This window comes from Ceraceosorus guamensis (assembly GCF_003144195.1).
Source record: "Ceraceosorus guamensis strain MCA 4658 unplaced genomic scaffold IE81scaffold_10, whole genome shotgun sequence".
Classification (NCBI taxonomy): Eukaryota; Fungi; Basidiomycota; class Exobasidiomycetes; order Ceraceosorales; family Ceraceosoraceae; genus Ceraceosorus; species Ceraceosorus guamensis.
Window position 1 is genome coordinate 326,050 of NW_020290005.1, and position 20,371 is coordinate 346,420.

General features: G+C 55.8%; 5 protein-coding genes across 5 annotated transcripts; 2 read left to right on the forward strand and 3 right to left on the reverse strand.

Moving 5' to 3' along the window:
- Positions 1–1,108: 1,108 nt before the first annotated feature.
- Positions 1,109–1,762, reverse strand: IE81DRAFT_286923 (hypothetical protein; the record flags this gene model as incomplete). The annotated part of the gene is made up of 3 exons (XM_025511694.1): positions 1,109–1,279; positions 1,356–1,568; positions 1,640–1,762. Coding segments are annotated over 3 exons (507 nt in total), but the record flags the coding sequence as incomplete, so codon positions are not given.
- Positions 1,763–2,248: 486 nt separating this feature from the next.
- Positions 2,249–7,170, forward strand: IE81DRAFT_321219 (hypothetical protein). The gene has a single exon (XM_025513273.1). It carries the CDS (start codon positions 2,636–2,638, stop codon positions 6,953–6,955), a length of 4,320 nt encoding a protein of 1,439 aa, XP_025371755.1. The 5' UTR covers positions 2,249–2,635; the 3' UTR covers positions 6,956–7,170.
- A 517-nt stretch (positions 7,171–7,687) lies between these two features.
- On the reverse strand, positions 7,688–9,697 carry IE81DRAFT_286942 (concanavalin A-like lectin/glucanase; the record flags this gene model as incomplete). Its single annotated transcript, XM_025511696.1, has 6 exons — positions 7,688–8,374; positions 8,453–8,627; positions 8,791–8,830; positions 8,902–9,009; positions 9,094–9,207; positions 9,277–9,697. The coding sequence occupies 6 exons, from the start codon at positions 9,695–9,697 to the stop codon at positions 7,688–7,690; spliced, it is 1,545 nt and encodes a 514-aa protein (XP_025371756.1).
- A 2,635-nt stretch (positions 9,698–12,332) lies between these two features.
- On the reverse strand, positions 12,333–15,029 carry IE81DRAFT_321221 (hypothetical protein). The gene is made up of 6 exons (XM_025513274.1): positions 14,219–15,029; positions 13,813–14,111; positions 13,352–13,740; positions 13,231–13,237; positions 12,928–13,157; positions 12,333–12,852 (listed from the first exon to the last, which is right to left on the reverse strand). Exons 1-6 carry the CDS (start codon positions 14,849–14,851, stop codon positions 12,638–12,640), a joined length of 1,773 nt encoding a protein of 590 aa, XP_025371757.1. The 5' UTR covers positions 14,852–15,029; the 3' UTR covers positions 12,333–12,637.
- Positions 15,030–18,242: 3,213 nt separating this feature from the next.
- Positions 18,243–18,425, forward strand: IE81DRAFT_275471 (hypothetical protein; the record flags this gene model as incomplete). Its single annotated transcript, XM_025511454.1, has 1 exon — positions 18,243–18,425. A coding segment is annotated over one exon (183 nt), but the record flags the coding sequence as incomplete, so codon positions are not given.
- Positions 18,426–20,371: the final 1,946 nt, after the last annotated feature.

A 20,371-nucleotide genomic window follows, 5' to 3' on the forward strand; every position in this document is an offset into this window, starting at 1 on the left:
TGCGCGCGCTCAATGAGTCCACCGTTTCGGCCGTCTCTGCGCTTAGTTGAGACGCATCCGATGTGGCCGGCGAGTCGCTGCTGCTGATGTCATCGTCCGAAGTCGCAGAGGGAGCAATGCTCTGAGATGGCAAGTCGGGCAGGTCGAGCTCATCTGGTATGGCATCAGGAACAGCAGCGAATCTTGCGAGATCTGGCTCGTCCTTTGATTCCGACTCTTGACTGGTGGTCGTCATTGGTCCACCTAAACTGACAGGGAGGCCCTCCACCCCTTCAGCAGAGGCAGCGCCGAGCTCATCGACCTGTGCGCCAGGCGCAACTGCTTCAGCCGCCGCTTCCGCCTCGGCTGCAGCTTCTTCAATTGTGAGATCTGGCGATTCCGAGATATTTTCCTCATCAAAGACAGGTGCAGTGTCCCTGACTGGCAGCTCGAGCTCGTCATCCTCGAACAAAGGTCGACTCAGCGTCTTCGAGGGTGAGGTAGATTCTGCTCGCGCCACAAGCGCTGCGGGTATGGCACGTACGGGGCTGGTGCTCATGCTGCTAATGGGAGGAGGAGGGCCGTCAAGTTGAGGTGGTCCGCCTGCTCCGCCCGGAGGGATCAATGTAGGGCCAGTCGCCCGTCCTGTCGGACTCATCGGTGCAGCTCTTACTCTCATAGGCGAGCGGGGGACAGAATCCGCAGTAGCGGGAGAACCGATCGTGTAGCCCTCCGTTGCCCGATTTGGAGGAGAAGATGGGTCTGCTGGTGCGGTGACGCTGCTGCTCCTCCTGCCTTTGCGAGGCTGGCCAAGGCTCAATTGGGCACTCGTGGGCGGCTCTGCTGGTGGGTCAGGCATCTCTGTAGCAATCGTGAGCAGCTCGCGCAACTGTGCATTCTCGTAACGCAGTCGCTCCTCTTCCGTTGTGTCTTCCAGAACTTTTGCAGAGCGAGCAGCATCGGGGTCCCCAGCCGTGCCGGTGTAGCCTCCAGTTCCATGCCATTTAGGATCGGCGCTCGGTGCGCTACCGTATCCGCGGCTCTCGGTATATCCCGAGGTGCTTTGCGAAATTGAGCCAGGTTCGGCTGCGCCGGAGGCAGGGCTTTTCGGTGAAGGAGAGGCGGCCACCTCACCATCCAAAGTACGCATAGCAAGACGCACTAAGGATCCCATTTCGCTTAGACGACTCGACACGGCTGTCGATTCGGACAAGTCTCGGCTGGATTGGTCCTCTTCTGCTTGTGCAAGGAGCGACTCGTAGTGAGATGTGAGCTGAAGTGTGTGCGATTGAGTTGCGTGCTGTGTCGATGCGGGCGTGTGCACCAGTCGATCAGCATACAAACATCCGCACCCGGCACAAACGATCTATGCTCACGGAAAAGGACCTGAAGCGACCCATGATAGTTTCCAAGGTCTGCTCGTATTCCCTCAGCAGCAAATTGAGCTGCTTATTCTCGTGGGCAAGTGTCTGATTCTCAACTACCAGGCTGGCGTTAAGCTTTTCCAAATTTGATTCAAACTTTTCCTTGGAAATGTCCAGGTTGAATCGACGAAGCGCATATCCGGTGTTGTTGTGGAGCGCTTGTCCCTGGGCGCGTATGCGACGGACATTCCTCAGCTCCATCTCAAGCGGTTTGGGCTCCGTCACCTCTGACGCACCTTCAGCTCATCGACTCTGGCTTGCAATTGAGCGGCCACCTCTCTATTTGTCGTTAGCTGCTGAGAGAGCTCCCCAACAAGCAGCCACAGACGCTGATAGTCATCACCTTCAACTAGCGTCATTACTCAAGCTTGCGATGAGTAGTACGCGATGCTAGCGGCGGGAGGAAGGAAAGCTAATCACCGACGGAACCGATCGGCTTGTGTCGAATGTTGCGTCCCGATGTGGTAGTTCTAGAATGGCGCTTGACCAACAGATGCTTGGTAGTCCGAAAAGACGTCTGCAGGTATGAAGAATGGCGGTACGACAGGTTCCACGATGTTGAAGCTGGACCGAATGGCTGGTGAATGGAGGGACAGTCACAGTTTGAGTGGTGAGTCAGTCACGATCGAATTAGTCAAGAGTACGGACGTCACGACTCACGACCCCTTTGTCGTACGAGAGATGTGGGCGGGCTTCTTGCTTTCTGCACGCAGTCGTGAGTTGAGCGCAGTATAGCAATCTTGAATCACCCTCGCGTGCAGAGCAGGGCATCATGCAGCAATAACAATCAATTATAATAAGAAGAGCGCGCTGATACCGCGGTATGGTACCTCGATCCTGCGCGTCTCACGAGTCGCTTCTCGCTTTGGGAGATCCCCGCGCGGGCACACATGAGCCCATCGTACAGCACGCGCGACCATCACGGCAAAGCCAATAAACAGTCCTTACGCTGGATGTATTCACCGTTGCATCGGTGTCAGGCTGCCAGTCCAGAGCGTAGATTGAGTCGCTTCTAAGGGGTGTACGTATACACCAGATTGCACCAATCACAAGCTGCCGCCCGAGAGGTCTCGTTCGATCCACCCTCATCGCCAATCGCGTCTGTTGCACCTTTCGGTCAGCAGCGATCGTACCAACATCACGCCTTGACTGTATCGTGCTCTCTCCTCAATGCCACCGCGAGCTCTTCATGAGCGAGTGTCACGCGCTCAATCATCACCAGAACAGCAAAGATGAGCAATTTTCCTGAAGAGCGAGATGACGCTGGGCCCTCGCGAAGCCCGACCACGCCTAGGGTCGCACCATCTAGCATCACCAAAAATGTCACAATAGCCACGTCCTCGGCAGCTCCATGTGCAACATCAGCAATGTTCAGCAGCAGCGCCGTTGCTGCAGACACTGCAGATGTCATTCTGGAGCGCAGGATCCCGATCTATGTCCGATTCGTGCCCCGCGATATTTGGTTAAGAATGCATGTCGACCTTGCCAGCACAATCTCGGCTGTCAAAGACGCGGCCTTGGAGAGAGCCGGAGTGCCTTTAGAAGATCCTACAATGAATCCAGGATTCTTCGAGGAAGTCACAAATGCCTCTGCCCTCGCTTCCATGTCAAAGAGCGGATTGGGTCTGCCTCCAGAGGTCTCGACGCTTCCAAGAGGTTTCTTAGCTAGACGAGCTGGCTTCATCGGCTCGGGCAATGCTGGCGGCCCAACCCTCGCTCTGTGGGACTCGTCTGTACCGATAAGCTCGCCGCGTCACAAGACGAAGGCAGCCTCGACCGCATCCGCTGCTGCTCAGCATTTGCATGGAGACCCTGGCCGAGGAGGCATCGGAAAATTGGGCCCCGTTGGTGCTGGCTTCCCCGCCGTGTACAGCCTTCCGACCCTGTCGAATAGACGTCAACAAGCAACAGGCTCGAGCGCCGTTTCTCACGGCGCGCACGATGCGACGAGTAACGGAGAGCTGTTGTCCATTGCGCCCGCGTCGCCTCTAGCTGCGAGCGCATCTGTGTCCCCAGGCCTCATAGTCAAGCCCAGCAGAAGGCCCACCATGCCGTCGAGCGCATCCTCACCAGACATCGAGACTCGCTCGCACATCAGACAGGTGACAGACCGGTCTGCGAGGCACATGACCAGCTTTTCTGCTTTGGCCGCCGCCGCAGCTACTTCCTCTCCCTCACCCACGTCGACCAGACAGGCACCGACGTCATCCGACTCTCATAGCTACGCTGCTGCATCGCAAGCGGCAACTCCATATTCACTCTCCAGCGCTCCTGATTCACCGTCCGTCGTCGTTTCGCGGCGCCAAGCATCCAAGAAGGAGACTTCACATCACTCGCAGGATCAGTCACTCACTGCTGACCTAGACGCATACACGGACTGGACAACATATGGGCTCCCGGGCAATTTAGAGGCGCTGCGGCTAGAGCAGGAAGCCACTGCGCGTACGAGGAGCCCGGACCCCAGCGCGGATGTTGCCCGCAAAAGTGAAGCGCTCAGTGCCGGCTCGTCGTCGGCGACCTCTACGGCCGTGTCTCGCGCTGCTGCTTATACCGCTGCGGCGACTGGCATGTCCCCATCCATGAGCTCGTCGACTGCCGCGAGCGCCGACATAGGTAGCTTCGGGGTTACGTCGCCAGATGACGAGCTCTCGACGAGCGCCAGCACAGTCCCGGAGCCAGACGTCATCGTAGAAGCCGCAGAAGCTGAGCTCTCAAAAGAGGGCGCACGCGAACAAACACCAAATGCACAATCAAAGGCATGGCAAGGAGGGTCTCAGCCTGGCAGGCGCGACCGCAAACCACCTTCGACCACACACCCCTTCGATTCAGACGAGTATGAAGAGTCGACCAGCGAAGAGGAATCCGTATGGGGTGACGTTGGAGATGAACCTGATCAGTCTGGTCAAATGACTTCTGCGGGAAGATCGTCCCTGTCCACCTCATCCGAGGACAGCGAGAGTGAATTGGCCCTCAGAACCATTGACGACTCACAGCTTTGGGGCACACAATTGGAGGAGCTGATGGAGCAGAATGCAGCAGCAGCAGCGGCAGCGGCGGCAGCAGTGCAGCCATCAGCAATTGGGACGCCGGCAGCAACTGGACAGCCCACTCGCTCCTCGCCGGCACATACGCGACAAGCATCCATTCTCCCTGGCGGAGTGGCTAATGCTTTAGCTGCTCAGTCGCAGCCGCGCATACCGCGGAGAGAAGGCAGCGTGTCTTCAGAGCGCGCTAGATCTGGGACCATCACGGTCTCGAATTTGTCAGTCCAATCTCCGGCAGGAACGTCTGCGCCAGCTTCTGCGACTACGCCTGTTTGTTCGGAGTCGGAAGTAGTCAATCATCTTGCACCAAGCGTCGATCGGATCGCAAGGAAGCCCCCAGCGATTCGTCGCGTCGGATTGGACGACGTCGAGATTCACAGCAAGTCATCGGAATCCAGTCTAGGCAGCAACGCACATAGTCTATCCAGAGACGGTGTCAATTACAGCCAATTGTCGACGTCTACGCACGCCAGTAGTCCCGCCAAGTCGGTCCCGCGCCCTACCGGTAGGATCGCAGGTATACGCATGGACGAGATCTCCGCATGGGATCAAGCCGCGCATCCCATGTCGCCGCATTACGCCCTCTACTCATTCACAAACGGCATGCTCATGGAGGACTGGCGAACAGTAGCAGCCTTCAAAGTGAGGCCATTTGAGCTCATCGAAGTACAATTTGCCAGGCAGAGAGACCGAGTACACCTACCAAGAATGGGCGAAGCCAATCTGGCGGTTACAAGCTCTCAAGCCGCAGCTACCGCGTCGGCATTAGCAGCTGCCAGTGCTAGAATGCGCATCAGAACGCCAGCGTTGGACGAGCGGTACGTGGAGCCTTTTAGTGAAGGGTGGTACTACGTCTTGAAGTCCAGTAGCGGCTCTGGCAAACATTCCAAGGCTGGCTTAGGGACTTGGAAGCTTCGATACGTGGTTGTACGCGGATGGATACTTTCGCTCTTCAGGCAGAAGCCAAGTCGGCCCGATCTGACTGTGTCGCGCGGACTCTTCAGTTGGCACCTAGGCACGACGAGATGGGTCGTTACGGAAAGAGCAGACGGCGCAACCAGCCCACCTTTGCCCTATGGAAGGCTGGCGTCCGAAAGCATTTCGATCAAGTTCAACACTGGTGTTGCGACGGACTATTCTCAAGACGACGGCGAGCTTGCCCACAGAAACTTGCTCACTTTGCGCGCTCTGACTGAACACGACCATGAAGCTTTCTTCAGCATTATTGCCAGAGCATACTACAGGCACGTCACAAACAGTGCCGACCCAGGTGAAGGCCTCAATATAGAAGCTTGGAGACGACGAGCGATTGCTCGCGCGACCATTGCTGGAAGAGGAGGCACTGTGCAGCCTGGCAGGGCAGGTCGAAGAGCAGGAAGGAATGCACTGGCTCGTGCGCGACTTCGGCCGAAGGGCATGAGCCGGGCATTCGACGATGCCGACCGTTGGAGCAGCACGAGCGAGTCCGAAGTGTTCACGCCACCTCCTTCGCTTATGAACGCAAGCGATGGCCATGAGGCCGCGCTAGCGCCATCCACAGCCCCTAAAAGCGCGTCAAATTTGCCTTCGACACACGTGCCATCATTCCCCTCAAATTTTAAGGGCAAGCAGAAAATAGAAAGTCCGCCTGAGGCGCCCTCTTCCGATTCGGAACGCAAAGCATCCAGTGCTCTGAAGTTGTCGGAACCGACGTTTCTGAGCAGTAGTCCTGCCGAGCAGAGTACAAAGTCACGACGCGAAAGGGAGGTCTCTTCAGCGCAGAGTGAAGGCAGTCAGCTCCTCCTTGCCGCCGAACTCCGATCCACGCCGAGCAAAGTGAGGGCCGATGGCATGGGTTCGTCGTCGAACCGCGCCGCCGTCGATGGAGCTAACGCCGCCGAGCAACAGTGGGATTCTCGCGATTCGCCGCTGACCTCGCATCGTTTGTTAACGGAGGTAGGGAAGTCTCCGGAGCGTTCAAAGCGTAGCTGGCGCATATCTGCACAAGGTCAGCCCACTTCACGCTTGGCAGATCAGCCAAAGTCATCCTCCATACGCTTTGACGATCGTCCGCCCACCTTTGAGGCTCCTGTCCGCTTGACCCTGACACCTTATGCGATCAGTACGAGTCGTCCAAGCAGCCGAAGTGGCAGGACGCGCGCGCACACTGTCGCAACAGGTCAGGATGGTAGACCAGCTTCGCAAAGCGGCAGGGAGACCTATTTTGATGGAAGCGCTTCGCATCTCCCTGGAGGCGGACATGAGAGCGCTTTGGCCGGGATGCACCAGGCGGGGTGGAGTCCTTCGCACGGCAGCACATTTCGACCCTCGACTCCGACTAGCGCGAACCGTCTTCCGGACATTTTGGACGGCAGTCTGACGGGTCTTACAGGTCAGGCAATTCGGCGTCCAGCGGCTGATGCAGGTGCAAAAGCGCAGGAAGCGACCTCGTCACCCACATTGCATCCAGACCTTCCAGGCGCCCTTCAATCTCTCAACCATAGGAAACGTGAAGAGTCTCGTTCATAAAGTGCGTTGACTGGGCATTGACACGTCTTGATTTTGTTCTTTTCTCTTTGTTTCTCTGTCCGCACGTTCCTCCTTTGAGGCTGACCAATGGTCGGGCCCACGAACAGACGCGCCATTCGTGAACATTGATTCTTCACCCCAAAAAAAAAGCCCCGAACCTTTTCCCTTTTCCCCCCGATGATCTTCAATCCGCGTCAACGTATCCTCCACGCGCCTTCAAAACTTCACCTCTGTTGTATGTATCAATCAATCAACGCAGCTCACGGTATTAATGTGCCATCGCAATCGCATCCACAACCACGGGCCTGATCAGTCTGTGTGAAATCTCCCACAACCAGAAAACGCCGAATCGCTTTCGCAACGTGCAATGCTTATTGGTCGATGCGGTCTGCAGGCTTACTAGAGCGAAGTACTGTCCTATTGCTTCATTAGAGTCCAAAAGGTAAAAAGAGACGGACATGGTGTGCATGCGATGTAGGAGTTCGTGCGGTCGAGCAGTGCGAGCGAGGTGGAAAGAAGAGGCAAGCCAAGATGCTCGTTGCTCGAGAAGCGAACAGCATGCTCGGGTGTATCAAGAGCGGAATTGAAGAAGTGAGAGAGAGACCGCTACAGGAGGCAGTACAGAGCAGTGCGGTAGATCGTCAATCGAGGTGGATGTAGATAGCGTGCAGTGCGTCGTTTGTCCGCTGATGCGTTTCGCGATGCGTCGTTGCTGGAACGCGAGCGAGCGTATCAGCAGCCGTCGATGAGCCTGTTCTTGGGCCAATTGTACTTGTCTCTCCACTGCGTGACGTTGGGGTTGTTGTACACGTCCCCATGTCTGTTGATGTAGTCTGCAGTTGGATGATCAGCGGGATCGCAAGTGGTCTTGTCGGCTTGACCATCGCGCTGGTACACCCTAACGTAGTCTACCTTCATGGTAGCGGGGAACTGGAGAGTGTCGAACTCGATGTGTTGGAAACCTTCAGAGATACCCAAGTTGAGGATGATGGAGAGTGGCTCGGTGGGGATAGGTCGGCGACCGATACCGATGTTGGGACGAGGCGGTGTCGAGGCGCCAGTGACTGTCCAAGTTTGCTTGCCATCGATGTACCAACTGATGTACCCGCTGCCGTCGTTATCATAGTCGGGAACGTACTCGAAACCAAAGGTCGTAAAGGTAGGGTTGGTGGCGAGCTCGTATGCCTTGTTTGGGATGGGCGATAGACCAGAGACGGCCTCTTGGTACACACCGCCAGTGTAGGAGTTGATCTTCGTCCCACCTCCTGGGTGAAGCACCGCGACGTCTTGATCCCAATCGTAGGCGAGATCGAATGGAGCGGTCTGCAACGACTGCGAGGCCTCGCCCACACCCTCCGCCGTCTGAGCTTCGAGCGCGTCGATTTCGGGTGAAGATCGACCGACGTTGTTATTGGGACCCTGAGCGCGTGTGTGAGCGCGTCAGCATGCCAGGCACGTGAGATGTCCCACGCTCAACACTGGCGCCTATCCACTCACTGGGTGATCTTCGCCTGAGCAGGTGCATGAGGGAAGGCGCATACCTGGAAGCCAGTTCAGACCCGTCTTGCCATACTTGACAGAAGTCACAACCGAATCTGGTGTACCATTTGCAATATCACTCTGATTCGGTCGGATCCCATTATCACATCCTTGATAACTGTAAGGCCAAGTTCTAAGCAGCGGCAGAAACAAGCAGAGACAGGAAGAGGACGTCAGCTTAAGGTGCGCAAGGAACGTAGGCGAGAAGAGGACACTCACCCCTGTTGACAGCGTTGCAGTCGCGTGCACCAGAGGAAGCGAGGGACAGTCAGCTTCGGAGCAGAGAGATCAATGACACACTACGTACATCAGTCGTTCCAAGGTAGCCGGGACGACCTGTGATCAAGGAGCAGATACAAGAATGAGCTCGTGTAAGGATCCCAGCCTTGCAAAATAACGCAACGCACCGAGGTTGCCCATGGTCCAGAGACCTGGCCACCAGCCCTGAGTGTTCGGGCTGCCTGGCAAAATGGCAGAGAATTCAATGTATCCACCTTGAAAGCAGAACTTATTCCCTGTGCGCACGCATGGGCAAAACGTATCATCTCATGAGCAAGTAGGCATCTCGTATACTGAACGACTACACCGACAACACTCACAGGACTGAAGCATTCCACTTCGGAAGTTGAGATTGTGAGTGGGACGATCCTCCATCGTGATTTGCAGATGTCCGTCAGTGGTGTTAATCTGCTCAGGCGCATACCATTCGTAATCTGTGCTCGAGCATGAGCCAAGTCAGCGAGGTCTAATGGATGCAGTGACAAGCTTCACCATCTACGCACCGCCCGTAGCTCCGTACCAAATGTCGACCGCCGTCCAGTAGGGATCATCGCCAGGCCAGAAAGTGCGTCCTGGAGTGTTGAACTCGTCCGAAAAAACACAGTGATGCTTGATACCATCGGCGTTCGTCCACTCCCGGTCTGCAGGAAGTGTATCGTTGTCTACGAGACCCAAGATGCTTGGAACATTTGGCACCTGCCCTGAACCATTAGTTCCGCCAATGTTGAAGCCAGACGTGTTGTCAGGGTGCTTCGTGTAATGCGCGATGATAGGGTAACCAGCAAAAAGAGCCAATAGACCTGTCACGATCACCACCAGGGCAAGCACATTGAGGATGCCTCTCGCTGAGCAGGGGTGCAAAGAGTCTCCTCGCTTGGAATCGGGGTTGTGCTGCAAGACAAAAGAAGCAGTCAGCAGTCGCATGTCAGCAATGCGCGCGTTGGCGGGCTGTCAAATTGTAGCCATATGCAGGGCACACAAAACTCACCAAGTAGTCATCTGGCTCTGCTTCGCCCTTGCCGTCCCAGAGCAGACCGTCCTGCTGCGGCTGGTAGTACTGCTTATTATCCCCGCCGTATGATGAAGCAGCGCTGTAATTGCTAGCTCTGTTTCCGGCGTCGTGTTGATTCAGGTTGGCTCCCAACGTGGCTCCGGCAGCAGCGCCACCAGCAGCATAAGCACCTCTACCCTGACCAGGTCTGCTTCCCATCTTTCCCATGCTTCCCTTTCGCAGATGAGAATAAGGACCATATTCGCCATTCGTCGTTACGTCCCTCTGACTTCCCACATAGCCAGCACCGCCACCGCCTCCCTGATTGTTTGAAATCATCGGCGAGTTGCTCGATCGACCCGATTCTGCAGATCCACTAGCACTTCCGCTCGCATCTCCTGTCGAGCGCCTTCCCGGGGCAGGGAAGCCCTGCGGATTTCCGCTCATATTGCGATTGTAACTTCCAACGCTGGGATTAGGAACGCTTTGATAGTTCGCTCCTCCTTGGTGCGCGTAAGACATGTGGGGTGATGCGCGCTCTAGGCAGCAAAATCGTTGCGGTATGCGGTATAGTCGACGAGCGAAAGGGACGAATTCTGTTCGTCAGGACTTCTCTACTCGAACAAGATCGTGTCGCCGTGCGACCAGGGGAGATCTTGCGTTGGACGTCTTTCGGTGAAACGGTCAGATGGTGTTGTCGGTGCACGATGAGTTCTTGCGGCCAAGCAAGGTTACCGCGTATATACACATTTTGACTGTGACTTGCGCTGCGAGCGCGGGCCATGGCATGAGCAGCAGCTAAGATCGAGCGCGGGCAGCTAGCTACGCAGCACCTTTGCGCCCATTGACCTTGACGGCGCGCAAGGGCGGTCGGTCGTCACAGCTAGTCCGCGCATCAGTCACGCGGCACAGCACCGCACCGTACCGCACCGCACCGCACCGCATCTCGCAACAGCAGCATGCAGCAACAGAGCCTTGATTCGCTGATTGCTGCAAGTTGCGCGTCGCCGAGATTTTAGGGGATGGGCAAGGTCAGGCGACGAGACGGTGGGCATAGCACCCGCGTGAGCAAGCAGCTATACTGTACTCAAGACTGTACAATTGCCATGATGCATGCAAGTTTTGTGGCGGGGCTCGTGAGCGGCACGTTTCGCCGGCCCAAACCGCGGGTGTGCGCTGCGGGCCCACGGCTTCCGCGCGTCCAGCAGCAGCGCGCATGCAGCAGTATGCAGCCGTGCGCGCTCATTCCAACGTGGCCAGCACGCAGGCGAGTCGCGCTGCTGCTGATGGAAAGAGCCAAATCATATCGCAGCGATTCATGCGCGCATGCAACCGAATGGACGCGCAACCCCGAGGACTGGATACGGGCCATCACAAAGCTATATCAGCGTTGCGCGAGTGCGAGTGCGAGTGCAAGGCAGCCTTCACCAACAACGTGCGTCGACCCGGCCCCCCCTGAGCCTGCCTATGTAGCCGGTGGCTCGGCTCGCAAGATCCAGCGAGCATGCAGAGCATTCAAGATTAGATGAGGTGGATCTATCCTTAATATTGAGGATGGCAGCTAGGAGCCGGCCAAATACTTAAAAGAGACCTGAGCTCGTCCATCACTCGACTGGACTGCCCTCTTCTGCCTGCCCGATACCAAACGGCAAGAAAAAGGTAGCAAGTTGAAAGACTCAATCGCACTTGTCAAACCTCACACGTAGTGCAGAGGCCGCTGTCGGTCCTCCATTCGTGATTGGCAACATCAAGAATGCATGACGGTCAGCCTCTCGGCCTCACGCACATCAGTTGTGGACTTGTGGTGCTGCTCACCTGGAAGTGATTTGCACGGGCCGGGCGTCATCGAGAATGAAACTCAAGCTAAGATCCGAAGGTGCGCTCTGGGTGCCTTCTCCGGATTCACCTGAGCTGAGGTTGGTCCGGCCGCGCCTCGGCAAACATCTGATTCATGAGTTCCAGGACCCTACAGTCATGAGTTATAGCAAAGACGACAGACACCAAATCAAGTCTTTGCATGCTGCCCCTCACAACTCGTGACGCAGTGGATGAAGCTAGTGCGAGTCCGAAGTGAGTACTACTAGACTCACGACTCGTGATTGCCGTCCGACTGTCGACAAGGTAAGAGCTGTGGGTCGCCTCCAAGTCAGTCATAGTCGAGGCCGCCGAAGAGCTCCCTCCAGGGGCTACTCGGGTTGGCGGTAAGCATTCCTGCAGAGTCCGCCTAGCTGGAGCAGTGCACGAGCACCCGCCTGCGCGACCGTCCGCGCGCGCTTTATGTCAGCAGCTCCTTGTCCTTTGCATGTTTTTCTGCAAGTCGATGAGCCGGTCCCTGAACCACGGGCGCAAGAGCAGTATTGCTTTGCAAGTCCGACAATGCCAAGCCTTGAGACAGCCGGGCTAGCGCCAAGGCACTTCTCCAGTCATCCTCGTCCTGATGGCGGGGATGAAGTAGATCGGCAACTGCCATTCCGCAATGCATTCAAACTTATTATAATTGTGATTTCACGATTCAAGTTCGCGCTGTGGGCGCCAGCATTCAAATGGTAACGGGATCTGTGCTGTCACGTGCAACGTCAGAAAGAAAGACCTTTTGAGCGCGACCTCCTCTTTCAATTTTCGAGGTGGAAAGCCTCGCAATCTCATTGGTCACATTGATCTACATTTTTAGCTGATTAGTGAGGTCGACCTGACGATCTCATTGTAGGTGACTTGAAGTAGCTCCAGCTCAGACAAGTTGTCGGCCGCGTGGTGCATAATCTTGCAGTGAGACGAAATGGCTCTGCGACGCTCACCTTCGACGCAGCGCAACATAAAGCGTAATCATGAATCGTCTCTTGCCCAGATTGGCGGCTCCGTCTCTGATCAGCTGCTCAGCATTCGCCCCTTCTCTCCCTTGCCGTAGAGATTGTCGGGGCCACGTGACTTGACTGGTCGTTCGAAAAGTCCAAATTCTCCTGTTCCATCCGTTGCAAGTACCTCTCAAAGCCAGGTTTGAGGCCAAAGCAGACAAAGAACATTTCTATGCTCGTATCCTTTGAAGCTTTGCACTTGACCAGTCTGATGTGCTCAAACGCATGCAGCAGAGCTGTCGCGGAGCCCGAAAAAGAAGAAAACAGTCAGTCGTCTTCTCGAATGCGACCAAACGAGCGACTCGACTTACTCGACTTGTGAAACGCGTTGGCCGTCTTTCCAGGGAAATATTTGGCCACGTAGACGCTCCCTGCCATTCTCTGTCTTTCTTTCAAGCTCGCTTTCAACGATTTATCCCCGTTCGGCGAAATCTTATGAGGTGCCACCGTGGCGCTCCACTTGAGGTTGCGATATGCAAAGCTAAAGGAAGCTGTCAGAAGCCTGAGCATGGCCTCTTCATCTCGCGCCTTGCTGCCAGAGCTAAACGAATATGGCGCAAGTACAACGTGTCAGTGGTTGACTCGCACACATTGGCGCTGCACATAGCACTCACAGACTGGCTACAAAGATGGAAAGGAAGAGAAAAAAAAGGAAAGTTGCGAAACTTCACAAGTAAGCATCAAAGACCTTTTGTTGTTTGTCTAGCTCTCCGATGGAGCACAAAGCCAACTCACGACACATGTCGCTCATGACGACATTGACCAGTCGCTGAGATTTGCCTGAAGGATCCAAGTACTTGTCAGTCGATTCCTGAAGTCTTCTCGTCTCTGCCTCTGATGGAGGTTCCGATTTGCCCGGCACCTTCGGCAGTGGATACAACTTCGGCAATGGCGCTTCGGACATCGCTTCACTATCGGTCTGCTCCTCTGATGGCCTGGTTCCTTCATCATCACCACCGTCAAGGTTGTCTCCAGGGTGATCTAATCTCTGAGTTTGCTCTGTGTTCTCAGAAGCCACTGGCGGTGCGTGGGGAGCGTTCGAATTGAGGTTGTCTACCAGAAGGGAATCTTCCCGGCCAACTTTGCTCCTGATAGAATCTTGGAGAAGGAGTTGCACATCATGTCTGAGACGATTCAAAAATAAGGGCTTAGCCATCTGACGTGAACATTTGAAGCAGAACGACCTTCCCTCTCACCTCAAGAAGTCACCATGGACAATGGTGGTGGAGCTATCCTCAAGCGCTTTCAAAATGTCCGACTTGATATCGATGGACCAAACCAATGGCTCCTCATCCTCCTTCGTTGCCGTAGACGCGTCACCTCCCGCTTTAAGCAACAAGCCATGCTGTCTGGCTCTGTCTTCGCGTTGTCTGAGCGTGTCGATCGCCACTTCTGTCCAGCCTCCAGGATACGCCCCCAAATCTACTACGACTTGTCTCTCTGGATGTTCTTCTGACGGACCGCGAAGAATGTTCAACTTCGAATCGAGCTCAAACTGCATCGAGCGAGAAAAAGGGAGGCGGTTCATTCGATCTGCTCCAGAGTGCCGTAGACGGACAGGAGGCGAAGGCAGAACAAAGACCGATCGGCAACACTACTCACCAACTTGTATGCGCTCTTGTTCTTGAATACAATCTGCCCCACTTTCAAGCCGGTAGATGCCAATTTGCCACGATAATGTATAGGCTTCAAATGATCAGGTTGATTCCTGTCTCTCCTGCTGAGCATCATCTCTACCGTGGATAGCATTTGGTAAGTCCTGCCGCTCGACGTGCCACGTTGTTCGCTCGAAGTTGAGTGAGCATTTTTAATCTTCGGAAACGTAGCATATCCTTCGTCGGGCTCTGTCGAGTGCGCGTTTGATGCTTGGTAGCGTCTGCTGTTTGAGTCTCGACCACGATCACCTTGACGCCCTCTCCTCGCGGAGCCTCCTTTACCCTTGTCATAGCCTGCTGGACTTTGTCTCCCCTCCCTCCGATGCCTTCTTCCTTCTTCTCCCCTTCCTCCTCTATCCTCCCATGAGCTCGATGACCACCTCGGTAAATCTTGCTTGAAGTCATGATCCCTATCTCTGTATGCAGAGAATTTGTCGTTGGAGGAGCTGGAGGCGAATCTGTTCGACGAGCGATGAGCAGGGCATGCGCCATTCCCTCTCGATTGCCGTGCGGAGCACAACCATTGCTGCTGAGAACCTCGAAGTTGACGCAGAAAGTGAAGCTGCGATGGGTTCTTCATCGCTGCCAAGCACTTGTCGGACCTGGTCTGAAGTTGGCAGCAAAGAGCGACAGTAAGACTGATGAGACGACGTAGATGTATGCCAGGATTCTAAGGAAGGATGCTGTGATGACTGGGAGGAGGGTCATCGAGGCTAGAGGAAGACATCTTGGCTCTGCCTCCTCCTCCACCCTTCTTCACGATTCGTGATTAATTGCAGACCTTCTCATCCGCGTGCATGCATGCATATAAATGCGCCTCACCCGAAAATATAAAAGCCCTTGCTCACGTGACATTCATCATCGTGTCCGTGAGTTCCTTACAAATAAGTCGTGAGTGCTCCCTCCGCCGGCCAGCATCCATATACCACTGAACGCCCAGCTTTGTGTCGTGAATGGGCACTCCCCCCCCCCCCCCCCCCCCAGCCAAAAGCACATGACTTGAATGGCACAAGTTGTAGATCTGGGCTCCGAGAATAAGCACGAATCTGCATGCAACTACACTCTTGACTGTTATACCTACAGGCGAGCAGCAGATGGGCTGCATGACGCGCGGTCGGCGCCAAACTCCACACAACAGGGGCCCTTCCGCGGCGCGAACAGCACGGGCGTATATGTATAGAGGTACACATGTATACCGGTGTCGATCCGCATTCATGTACATTGATTATTATTCGTGAACATCACAAGGATATTTGCAGAGTGCTCCTCTCTTTCTCGCACAAAGTGCAACGCTTTGACGCACCTGCAATACCGACTGGCACCATTCACAACATAAAGTTGGACGGATCTGCTGGAGTCCTAGAGTGGCCGAGTTGGAAAGGATATGACCTCTTGGACGTCTTAGGGCAAGCAAGCTTCGCCGCATTGCTGTGATTCGCCGCCCTTGCGAACAGCCCAGCATGGCTGCCGATTCGGCGTTGGGAAGCGGTACGGCAAGCAAGAGTGGGCTGCAGTCTTCTCAGTCTCAATCTCAGCACTCCGGTGGAATGCAAAAGTTGACCAAAGTGGCCAATGCAAGTCCAGAAACCACTCCTCTAAACAAGGACACCGCCGAAGAGAGCGGCCCCGTCTCGCCATCGCAGGATCCACTGTCCACTACGAGTCCCAAGCTGGTAGTGCCTGTCAGGAACGTCAGGACTATCAAGGACAATGTCCCATCTCGACCTTCGCCGACCGCAGCTTCGCAGCACTCTCAGCCGCTCTCTTTGCCCAGTCCAGCCTTGTCCTCCTCCTTGGGCCGCACGAGCAGCTCCACCACCTCCACCTCTTCCCTGCGCCCCTCTCAACTTAGACTCGCTGCAGCAGGAGCTTCGAGAGGTGGTGTAGGAACGCAGTGCTCCATGCCTGTCAGGGGAGAACAGGACGATGCGGCGGATGCTGTGCTGAAGTTGGAACGCATGATTCAGCTGCGCCAGCAGAAGAAGAGGTGGAGAGCTGCGGCTAGCGTCGGATTGAACAAATTATCTAGACGGTCAAGCGGGACGCAGCATCAAGGTGAGTGGGAGGTGTCTGATCACTTTGTGTATACAGGCAAGAGTCTTAGCCTAGCAAAAGGCGGCAGGGAGGCAACCGCGGCTCATCGTCTTGCGTTCTGCATCTGCCCATACGACCCAGATGACTCTGATTCTGAAGAATCGGACCACGGCTCTCCTTTCGGAGAAGTCAGGCTGGCGATCTCCAGTCTTCCCGACTTCCCAGTCATGGCGGTTCGAGGAGCAGCTCACCGCGCAAAAGGTCTGGTAGGCCGATCGGGCACGATTATTGGTCGAAAAGGCTCCCCGGCCGGTGCAGTGCGGCAAGCCCAAGACGCCAGCGAGGGTGCCAACGTGCTGAGCGATACTTCGGACAGTGTGGCAATGGACGGTGGCGCGGCCAATTTCCGCTTTGGCAGGAGAAGAGCAAGTCAAGGAGTCTTGTCGCCTTCGTCTGCTTCAGTCAAGCGGGGGAGCGTGTCTAGCATATCCAGCCTTCAACCACCACCTCCCACCTTGCAAAGCTCGAGCAGCGCAGGTCCTGTCTTGATGCGCCCAGAGCCTTTGCGTCCAGGTAGCATGGAAGTTCCAGCAATCGAGTTGTCGCGGTCAAGAAGTGGCGGACCGACTAGCTCTGTCAACGAGCTGCATGCCGTGAATGAGGAGGATGGCAAGGACCATGCGCAGGAGACGCCTCTTGTCCGCGCAACGCCTCTTCCAGACGTCAGCGAGCAGCCGCTCCACGAAGAGGGGTACGCAGAGCAAGCTGGCGCCGAACAGGTGCGGGGGTCAACACAAGAGGTGCGTGCTGGCGCTGGCGCGGCCAGTGGCAGCACAGACACGCGCCTGCGTCGACCGACCCTCCTGGTGCAGAGTCCTACCGAAGCGCAGCTATCCTTCTCGGCACTGGACTCTTTCGCACCGTCGACGGAAGCTTCGCAAGAGCTGATCGCAATTACCTCCTCAGCTCACAAGGGACTGGATTCTGCGACGTCTTCACAAGGACACACGAGCATCATGGGTGGAGCGCTTCACGATGAGCCAGAGGTGGACAGTGACGGCGTGGTGTTCGAAGAGTCCAGCAGCTCGTCGGATGAGCGAGGTGAGCGACAAGGTGTTGCAGCTGAGGCAGTAGGGAATGGCTACGAGTCTGGAGCATCTACTCCTTCTTCTGAGGAAGACGAAGACAAAGTGATGTCGCTGCAATTGGAACATGGCTCACAAATGTCCAAAAAAGACGCTAAGCGCCTGCTGCGCGAGCACAAGAGGGCTGCACGCGCGGCCAGATCAGCATCTATGAATGGAGGCAGTCTTCGTGGAGCCGCACTGGCAAGGGGCGAGAGCATTTCTGATCGAGTGCGGGGCGGTCTCAAGTACGCCACTACGGAATCTCGCAATCGTAGAGCGATGGAACGCTTTTCTCCGGCTGTGAACCGCTCTGGTGCTACTTCGCCCGTCACTGGTGTCGGCCAGGGCTCAACGGCGAACCCCACATTCAGCGATCTCAGTCGGAACGCGACGACTTCTCGGAGCACCACACCGCTAAACGGGATGCAGCTCGCTTCTAGACGGGACTCGGCAGTCAGTAGCCGTCGCAGCTCCGTCTCCGAAGACGCTGCGGTTCAGCCATTCTCGCCCACGTTGAGCGAGAATGGCGACCGGTGGACTTTGTCAGATATAGGCCGGCATCTACCTCAGCGCTGGAACACGTCCAAAGGAAGTTTGCTGGGCAGTCAGAGCGGCAAGAATCTGGGCTCAGTCAAAAGCGTGCGTGGACATCGATTGTTCAGCTTGAGGAGACGCCATCGCAAAGCGGATGAAAAGGAAGACGTGGACGAGGAGGAGCCGCCTTCTTCGCCCAGAGCGGAAGATCCTGCGCTGGAGCTTGAACGCGTGCTAGGGAAGTTGATTGCTCAGCAAGCTCCTGAGGAGTTGAAGGAAAGATACGAGTATGATGTGCTGCACGAGAATCAGCGCGGTCTTTTGGTGTTTGGCATTCCCAAATTCAGTGCGAGGACGCTGCTCCAATGGGACCCTGCGGCGTGGACGAATGCGAAGAACAGAGACTCGCCGTACAGCATCGTCAATGCGCAGCTGCCTGATCCCTCGTGGGAATGGGTGCATCCCGAGTGGCTCATCGACATGTCTGGCGACGTCGACGAAGCAGGCTGGCAGTACGCGAACAATTTCGGCAAGTCTTGGATACCCCATTTCAAGCGTCCTCGTGGAGCTCTACCGCGCGCTGGAGTCGTCGGTGCTATCGAGATGAACGAAAGGCTTGCGCGTGAAGAGCAAAAGGATCAGGAACGTGCCAGGCAGAGGGAAGATGATGGTTTGGAAGCTCTCAAAAGGTCCGCCCAGGCTCGCAGCGCCAAATGGCGCGCCGAAGGCGATCCGGGCACATTTGTCAGACGAAGACGATGGATTAGGCTGCGCAGACGAAAAGCTTTGAATGAGACCGCGCCGGCCAGAACGCCGAAGGAGGAGCCTGGAGAGAAACCTAAAGTTTCTTCGGGAGATTGGTCAAGGTTGGTCGCACCTTCCAATCAGTCTCCATATCCCTTCCCGAGATCCGAGAAGGTTTCCGCGAGCAGGGGAGGCGGTGAGAGACACCCTCAAGTGCTTGAAGATTCAGACAGCTTGTCGAACCTCGAGGAAGATGAAGAGTCGGATTCGGGAGACTCAAGCTCGTCGTCAGAGACAGGCGTAGATGGCTTCATGCCCCGCCCAACGCCGAAGGATACGGCTTTGGAAACTCTTGAGGAGCTGCAACATACCGACCCGAAAGAGTACAAGAGGCGTATCAGGCATCAGCGAGAATTTACCGGCACTATCCGGGATCTAAAGACTCTGCTCCCTGCAATCATGCACAAAGAGCGCCTTGGTCATTCTCACTCGTGGTCTACGAACACTATGAAACAGCAACAGGAGAAAGAGCGCAAGACTAGCTTTTGGACGCGGGAATTGGATGCGAGAAACCCTTTCATCTCTTGGAAGTTGGTCAAGAAGAGACTCAACGATGCAGATCTTGCCTTTGCTTCCACTTCTCTGCGCGCCCGAGAGCGCAGGCACGCTCGACATCTCTTGGTCAGCAGCACTTCTTCTGCACGGCCTGATGCGCGCGTCTCCGGCAGTGCGATACCTTTTGCTGGCGAACGTGACGTGCAGGGAGGAGCGCACTCTGATCAGGCTCGTGATGCTACCGCGCCTACTTCTCCCTTTGACGACTTGACCAGATCTGCACTGGTGGAAATTAATTTCCGTCGGGTAGTCCGAGTACTCAGGGCGTGCAAGCTGGACAGACAGCGTCTGCAACTTTGGCAATTGTGGCTCGGTTGCAACACGTCGGATCCATCGCGCACGCGTTCGACTATAGACGGCGACATCGCGTCAACCTCGAATCAAAAGCTATCATCTAGCAAGAAGCACACAGAATTTGGATTGCCGGATCCTGTGGATGTGTGGGACGTGTTGGAACGCCACTTGGACTTGGTCCTACTCCTGTTTGAATTTCAGGGCAGCAGAGCAACTTTGATAAGATCTTTGCTGAGCTTACATGCAGAAACGCACCCCTGGCACAAGTTCAGACGGACGTCGTGGACCATCGGTGCGCCCGTCGATGGCGTCTTGGCTCATCCTAATGCTCCACCCACATTGGATCCCGACAGCGACTCGCGCTTCGAGGGCTTATCAGCTGGTCGACCAGTTCAGCATGTTGGTGCGACGGAGGAGTGGCAAGCGGCAGAAGTTCCTCGATTGGAATTCTTTTCGGACTTGGAGGCCATAGCTCGTAGCTATCTCGAAGAGCCGCCGCAAGGTGTAGCAGCTCATCAAAGTCAGCAACAGAGAGAGGCTCCCCACCTGCATAGCCCATCACCGGCAGGCCTACCAAGCCGCGATTCGTGAGTCGCCATTGTTCCAAATTCTTCTAAGCGCCCCTGCGTCGACTTGAAGGGCGCGCTGAGCTTAATGGATCCTTCTCATCTTACTCACCGACGATAGCAGTCCCTTTGGCAAGTCGCGATCACCGCCACCCGCCTTGCGCTTTTCTCCAGCCTCTCGAGCAC

What these genes read in the sequence shown, in the direction of transcription:
- IE81DRAFT_321219 (XM_025513273.1), top strand. Translation starts at nt 2,636, where the DNA reads ATGAGCAATTTTCCTGAAGAGCGAGATGACGCTGGGCCCTCGCGAAGC.
- IE81DRAFT_321221 (XM_025513274.1), bottom strand. Translation starts at nt 14,851, where the DNA reads ATGAAGAACCCATCGCAGCTTCACTTTCTGCGTCAACTTCGAGGTTCT. An exon ending in GTCCATGGTGACTTCTTGAG is followed by an intron (nt 13,741 to 13,812) that starts GTGAGAGGGAAG and finishes GAATCGTCTCAG; the next exon opens with ACATGATGTGCAACTCCTTC. An exon ending in CAACGCGTTTCACAAGTCGA is followed by an intron (nt 12,853 to 12,927) that starts GTAAGTCGAGTC and finishes GCTCCGCGACAG; the next exon opens with CTCTGCTGCATGCGTTTGAG.